General features: G+C 43.7%; 1 protein-coding gene across 1 annotated transcript; it reads left to right on the top strand.

Moving 5' to 3' along the window:
• Positions 1-121: 121 nt before the first annotated feature.
• DRD1 (dopamine receptor D1) lies at positions 122-2,926 on the top strand. The gene is made up of 2 exons (XM_007465551.1): positions 122-531; positions 626-2,926. Exon 2 carries the CDS (start codon positions 1,132-1,134, stop codon positions 2,470-2,472), a length of 1,341 nt encoding a protein of 446 aa, XP_007465613.1. The 5' UTR covers positions 122-531; positions 626-1,131; the 3' UTR covers positions 2,473-2,926.
• The last annotated feature ends 4,705 nt before the right edge of the window (positions 2,927-7,631 follow it).

The following is a 7,631-nucleotide window of genomic DNA, read 5'->3' as shown; positions in this document are numbered from 1 at the left end:
GGGAGGGGACGCAGGGTGGGGGGGGGGTGGGTTGTGCCCCGAGGGAACCTGGCCAGCCCGTGCGCCCGCCGGTGCCAGCTCGGCTTTCCCTGCCTCGTGTTCTCACGGGCTCCTTGGGAGGTAGCGGGCAGTTCCGCGGGAAGGCGCAGGGCTCTTCCCCGAGGGACCAGAGGCCACTCGAGGGGCGCCTGGGCGTTCGTTTTCCGGAGAAGGGAAGCAAAGAAGCTGCCCAGGTGACTAATACTGGGGGTGCCCTCTCTCAAGGAAGCTCCAAGCGTCCGGGGGCATTTTTCCGGGGTCTCGTCCGCTTTGAACCATCTCTAGCCATTGGAGGCAGTGGGGGCAGCGCCAGCTGTCTGTGGACCTGGCCCAGGATCCTTTTCCCAAACCCGCTCCGGCGACTTTTGCGCATCGGGAGCAGAACCCCAGCTGCGCGCGCAGGATAGGACTGAGGCGTGCCTCCCGGGCGCCTCGCGAAGCCCGCTCTCCCCGAGCTCCTGGGGGCTTGGAGAGAGACAACCCTAAGGCAAGGTAGGTGGCTCAGAGGGGGTTGGATTGGGCTTGACAGTAAAGATGCGATCTGCTTATCTTGGCAAACGTCCTTTGCTTTCTCTCTGCTTTCTAGAGCTTTGGGGGAGCTGGTACAGAGCCAGGGGCTTGGAGGAGCAAGGCATGTATTTTCAGCTGCGCCTCAGAAGGGGAGAATTCTCTGTCACCACTAGAAAGACAACAGCGCTGAAATGTGACGACAATTGACTAGCTCGTCAGAAGACTGGGAGTCTCTGGATTGATAGCTTAGAATATGCTAAAAAGCCAGTGCTTTCCATGGGGCATTGAAGGGCCAGCTGGTCCCCGTGACAGTGAATTGGAGCAAGGGAGTCAGAAGACAGTTGTAGAGAGCAAGAGGGAGCTTCCAAGGGGCTGATCTGGACTGCCAAGGGCAGGCTCCTGCCACACAATTGCTGCAGCCCTCTAATGGAATGCTGGTGAGGTCCTCCACCCAGGGGGGCAAGTGGGGCTCTGCAAAGGGCTGCCTGACCAGCGACGACTCCTGCAGGTCTGACCAACCCCTAATCCCTGCTTAGGAAACTGAGGGGTGTCCGAGCCCCCTCTGCGCTCTCCCTCAGGAAGATGAGGACTCTGAACACCTCTACCATGGACGGCGCCGGGATGGTGGTAGAGAGGGACTTCTCCTTCCGCATCCTTACAGCCTGTTTCCTGTCGCTGCTCATCCTGTCCACACTCCTGGGGAACACCCTGGTCTGTGCTGCTGTCATCAGGTTCCGACACCTGCGGTCCAAGGTGACCAACTTCTTTGTTATCTCCTTGGCCGTGTCGGATCTCTTGGTGGCTGTCTTGGTCATGCCCTGGAAAGCGGTGGCTGAGATCGCTGGCTTCTGGCCCTTTGGGTCCTTCTGTAACATCTGGGTGGCCTTTGACATCATGTGCTCCACTGCGTCCATCCTCAACCTCTGTGTGATCAGCGTGGACAGGTATTGGGCCATCTCTAGCCCCTTCCGGTATGAGAGGAAGATGACCCCCAAGGCAGCCTTCATTCTGATCAGCGTGGCATGGACTTTGTCTGTTCTCATCTCCTTCATTCCAGTGCAGCTCAGCTGGCACAAGGCGAAACCCACAAGCCCCTCTGATGGGAATGCCACCTCCCTGGATAAGACCACCGACAACTGTGACTCCAGCTTGAGCAGGACATATGCTATTTCATCCTCCCTAATAAGCTTTTACATCCCTGTGGCCATCATGATTGTCACCTACACCAGGATCTACAGGATCGCCCAGAAACAAATACGGCGCATCTCGGCCTTGGAGAGGGCAGCAGTCCATGCCAAGAACTGCCAGACCACTACAGGTAACGGAAACCCCGTGGAGTGTTCTCAACCGGAAAGCTCCTTTAAGATGTCCTTCAAAAGAGAGACTAAAGTTCTGAAGACTCTGTCTGTGATCATGGGGGTGTTTGTGTGCTGCTGGCTCCCTTTCTTCATCTTGAACTGCATGGTGCCCTTCTGTGGGTCTGGGGAGACCAAGCCCTTCTGCATCGATTCCATCACCTTTGACGTGTTTGTGTGGTTTGGGTGGGCTAATTCCTCCTTGAACCCCATCATTTATGCCTTTAATGCTGATTTTCGGAAGGCATTTTCCACCCTCTTAGGATGCTACAGACTTTGTCCGGCGACGAATAATGCCATAGAGACGGTTAGCATCAATAACAATGGGGCTGTGGTGTTTTCCAGCCATCACGAGCCTCGAGGTTCCATCTCCAAGGACTGCAATCTGGTGTATCTGATCCCACATGCCGTGGGCTCCTCTGAGGACCTGAAGAAGGCGGCGGCGGGTGGAATAGCTGAGCCCTTGGAGAAGCTCTCCCCAGCCCTGTCTGTCATTTTGGACTATGACACTGATGTCTCCCTAGAGAAGATCCAGCCCATCACACAAAACGGACAGCACCCGACCTGAACTCCAAAATGAATCCTAGCAGACATGCTCATCCCAGAAGCTAGAGGAGACTTCTCTGGGGCTTGCTGTGAAGAAACTAAGGTGTGGTGAGACTCAGATGTCGGGCGAGCCCTCCTCTGCTGCTTCCCCTCAACACACAACTAACTACATTTTAATCTACATTCCAGTGTGTTTTCTGTGTTGTTCATAGCGAATCAAGAGGGACACAAGCGAATGTTCATAGGGGACGTGTCTTTGGCTCCAAAATTATTTTTAGAAACTGAGCCTTATCTTAGGACTTAAGAAACAGGGCAGAGAATCAACAATGAACAGCTTCACTTAAATATTAAATCTTTCCCAGAAGGAAGTGAGAAGGGTTGAGTTTGCTGTGTACAAACAGGTGCTAACACTGGTCCAAGCAAAGTTTTCAGATTGTAAAGGTAGGTGCATGCCTTCATAAATTACTCCTAAAAAATAATTGAGCCTTACAGTAGGAATGGGATTTTTTTTTTCCAGAGTTGATGCTTTGTTGATATTGGTTTATTTAGTTATTGTATTATATGGATATTTTTAATTTATTATAATAAATCTATATTTATCATATTTAATAGGGTAAATGAATGAGTTATCTGAAATCTTACAATAGCATTTTTGTCCATTTAACTAGCACTTTATAAGCCGATGAAACAAGCACATAGACTCTCTGAGAGTCTAAATGCTCATGTATAACTTCCAGAAACACAACAAAGTCTAATAGAAAAAAAAAAAAAAGAAGTTGTGATGATTCCTTAAAATTCATGGGAACAAATAAATACGAGGTGAGAATTGACAAATGCTCTGATTGCTTTTTTTTTTCTCCTCAAAAGATTTTGAAAGATTTAAAAAAGCATAGCTACTCTTGTGTTCAAAATTTCTTAAGTGACAAAGACTTTCCCAGGAGAATGATTTGTAGTTCTGTAAATATTTGAAATAAAAGTTAGCTTAAGAAGAATCCAACTTGAAATATATGATCTTAGGTGGTAATAAAAAGTATATGCCACTTTGTATTTATGTAAAATAATTGACCCTCTTTGTCTTTTCTCATTTCCTGTGTCAGATAGCTTTTCTGAGCCAAATAAATGACTGTCCTGGTTAGAGATGTGTAATGAAGACAGTGAGTTTCCTTAACTCGTGTGTCACAACAGTCTCACCCATGGACAAAAGTCAAATCCTGCATCTCCATCTTACCAGCCAAGCTACTCAGTGGGGTTACTTTTTATAGTGCTTTAATCTGAACTTAGAGTTGATTTTTTTAAAAAGTCTAAATGTTAATGGTATACTAACTAACAGAGAGTGCCTCAATATCATCCTTGGGCAAGACTCTTCTGTTGGTAGAAAAGACAGGAGACCCCTTCTCTTTGCGTATGTTAAGCACACCAAAGCCATCAGCATCTCTTTTGACAAATGTTAGCCCTTTCTTTGTGCTTTGGCATCAAGTTCCTGTGTCATCACCTGGACTGTAAAAAGTATTCTAAGGTTCCATTGCCAGATACTAATTCATGTGGGGCATTTCAAGAGAATTTTTTGGAAATGTTTACAAAGTATTCTTGTTGATAAACAACTGACTTAACATTTAGATGAAATGGGTAATAAGAAAGATATCTACTGAAAACTATCTCCTGCATCAGGTCTGTGTTATTTATGCATTGTGAATGTTTTCTTAATTTTATTGCCTGTATGCTTTCTTACATATAATAAAACTATTTTGTGAACTCAAATCAACCCTGAATGAGTTGTGTTGCATTTGTTAAATGTGTTTTAAAAACTAGGATAGTTCAGAACTACATGTAAGAAAACATGGGCGTTTTCAAGGATACGTTACTTTTCTTTTTTCCTTTTTAGTGGTGATCTCTCCTATTATGTATGCCATGTGTTGCCTTTGAATATCTAAATAGGAAGTTGATTTGGGCTATATACTCTTGTTTTCCTTCTGTCTCAAAAAAAATTTTTTTTTTCCCAAAAAGAAATCCTTCTTTGCTCGAGGAATTACTCTTCATTTCACAGATTTGAAAGATTTCTAAAATCTCTGTTTTTACTTTCTAAGAGCCCAGAGGTTTTCAATAACCTACAGATTACAGAAAATAATGTGGCTGGCTATGCGTGATCGGGGACCCTCAGCTTAATGGCAACCACCGTATGTGTAGTGTTTAAGAGTAAAATCTAACAAGAATTACTTTTTGGAAAAAATATACAGGTTGTGATGCTGGGCTTAGCAAAAAGTCTTACAGGTCACTTTCATCGATCCTGCTAACCCTGCTTAGTTCATGTGCTAACCGCTCCCTTATTCTTTCATCCCAAAGAAGGAGAATGACTAAACAGCAGGTGATGTAGAAATTAAGGGTTAAGTTTATGATTTGGAACATCACACAACAGATGGTGTCTTTTTAAATTCCATATTTGCCTTCCCCAGGCTTTGGCAGATAATGAACATATCTAGAATGAACACCCATAAAGCATGATGCCTTTTCTTTCTGCTTCCTAACTTTCTGCACATCTTGATTCTTTGCAGTTTAATTTTGTTCTGTAATTAGTGGTCCAGCAACATCAGCTAAGATGCTCAGGGCTGTCATTGTCCAACCAGTGAAACGTGGGACAAAAGCCTTCACCATGTATTTCATTGGCAGACTGAAAAAGACACATGTAGAAATCATATTAAATAATTGTAAAATTCAGGATACTGTAGATGAGACTGTATTTTGGGTTTCTGGCATGTTGGATGGATAAAGGGTATCCTATGAAATGTTGATTTGACTGACAGCATCTTTCAGAGAATTTAATTTACAACCATAAAAACAAAATTCAAGTATGACATTTCATTTCATTTAACTATCGTGACAAGCCTTCATAATGCTAAATATATGTAAGACGTTTTAGCAAGACAGAGACAATTTAAAAGAGGTGTTCTTTTTCTCTTTCAAGCTAAGAAGATGCTTTTCCTGGTCAAATAAATATAGAGCTCTTACTGGTGATAGAATAACAAGAAGTATTAAGGAAGGGACGCTGAGCCCTGGGCTCCAATTGGTAGATTTGGAGTTTATGTAGGAAAGTCGTGGCTTTTTCTTGGGATCTAAGCAAGTCATGGTCTGTGAGCCTCAGTTGTCTTGATCCATTAAATGGGAAGAACAAAACCTCTGCATTAACTTCTTCAGTGGAGAAACTGGTACGTAGTCTGATCTCAGGGACTGTCTGAACTCTGTACTCTCTGGGGGCTCCATCATGGTTTCCCCCCAGGTTTGCACCAGCGGCATTTCAGCCTGATCCTTCCACCCCCTAGGAGCCAGTCCACATGAGGGGGCCTGGAACACAGAAACCCCAGGATTTGTTTCAGACGGATATGGGTTCACATTGTAGCTACCACTTTCAAGCTGTGTGAGTTAAACAAATGTCTGTACCTCTCTGAGCCTGTTTGCCCATTTGTGAAATGGAAATAAACATGCAGGTTCTTGTGAGGGTTGAAATGAAGGTTTATAAGGGTCCTGAGCCCTGAGATCTTTGCGCTCACCAATTCTTTGCAGGATCTCTACTTGGAAGGGGTTGATGGCAATATTTACTGCATTACTAATAATGGAGCTGCTATGCATTTGAATTCTTGCATGTTTGCTTGAAGCAAATGGCAATGACTTTTAGAGAACATGTGGTTTGGAATTCTCCCAGACACCATTCTCTTTTGCTGTGGTTATCTGGTATTCCAGAAGCAAGTAGATTTTTGTATCTGCATGGCTAAGACAGTTGCCTTAATTTTTTTCCACTAGATATCGACTAAATATGTCTGTCTACGATGTTTCAGTCTATGAAATCTGCTTACCTTGCAGAATTTGTTTCAGGAATGATGAGTTGATGGCAGCCTAGCTCTGGGCTGTTAAAACTGGGACCTGCTGCTCTGCACAATATGCTTACAATGGTCATTTGAAGGAACCAACCCATTGGATCATGAGATTGTAGCATTATATAGATTAGATACACCTCTGTGGATTTCTTTGAGATTTCCTGGATAGAAACATGACACAATCAACCTGTTTATTTTTATGGAGGATTGAGGGGATGGGAAGCATTATAGCACAGAGAACCCCTCTAAGATCTTGTTACCAGGCCAATCTAGTCATGTTGCCTTCTGTCATGTTAAGTAACTACCATGTGATGTACCGAATTAAAAAAAGCAGCATTTGGACTTGAGTATGTTACATCATTCAAGATTTGGGAGTTGTAATTTAAATAGTATTAGAAGCTCAAAGAATAATCTGTGGTTTAGAAGGGTTTAACATTTTAATCACTATGAGAAAATGGACAAAACCAGTTAAATTTTTTCTCATGCTCATAGAATATATATTCTACCAGCTCTCAAAATGGGTAAATATTTTCAGTCATTGAGGAGGAGCTGCGCTGAGCTATGTCCATAGAAATGAGCCCGCCTATAGCAGAAATGCCAGCAAAGTGGCAGGTGGTAGCGAGACCTAGAAGAGCTGAATTGTAGGGCAGAGTTTTTAATTTCATTGAATAATTTTTTAAAAGATAAGTAGTTTGGATAAACTACCTTATAACCCTTGAAAATAAGTTTTTTCATCTCTAGAATAAGTGGGTTAGAAGAGATGATTTCTAAGATTTTTTTTTTTTGGCTTGACAATACTAGAGGTGAGCTCCATTACTGGTAAAACTATGAGTCTGAGAGATTTTCCAAGTCTGTTCTCTTTGCTGCTAGAAAGCTTACGAAGTGATATTTCCAAAATGCAAATATTAGGTTATGCCCTTGCCTAGCATTCTTCCATGACTCCCAATTACTTTCAGGAGAAACAAACAAACAAACTCATGTAAGGCCCTTCATGAGCAGACCCCTGGTGGTCTATGCAGGCACATCTATGGCCACTACCCCACTAGCACTCTCTCTACAGAGGTTCTGAACTTCATACAGCTTGTGGAGTGTACGAGGTCCTTTCTTGTCTTTATGCTTTGCGCATGCTGTCCCCTCTGCCTGGAACACCCTTCCCTGTTGCCTTTGTTTGCTTGTTCCTACTGATCTTTTAAGATTCAGTAGGGCATAATTACAGAAGGCCTTCCTTGGCAATTTCTTCTTGTTTCTACTACTCTTATTTCAAAGAGTTTACCGTGCTGGAATGAAATAATCTCCTTACTTCCTTATCTCTTTC

This window comes from Lipotes vexillifer, unplaced genomic scaffold, assembly GCF_000442215.2.
Source record: "Lipotes vexillifer unplaced genomic scaffold, Lipotes_vexillifer_v1.1 scaffold621, whole genome shotgun sequence".
In the NCBI taxonomy this organism is placed as follows: domain Eukaryota; kingdom Metazoa; phylum Chordata; class Mammalia; order Artiodactyla; family Lipotidae; genus Lipotes; species Lipotes vexillifer.
Note: the sequence above shows the minus strand (reverse complement) of the source record. Positions and strands in the feature narration are given on the sequence as shown.

Excerpts from the sequence above, each read along its gene's own strand:
- DRD1 (XM_007465551.1), top strand. The coding sequence starts at position 1,132 with ATGAGGACTCTGAACACCTCTACCATGGACGGCGCCGGGATGGTGGTA.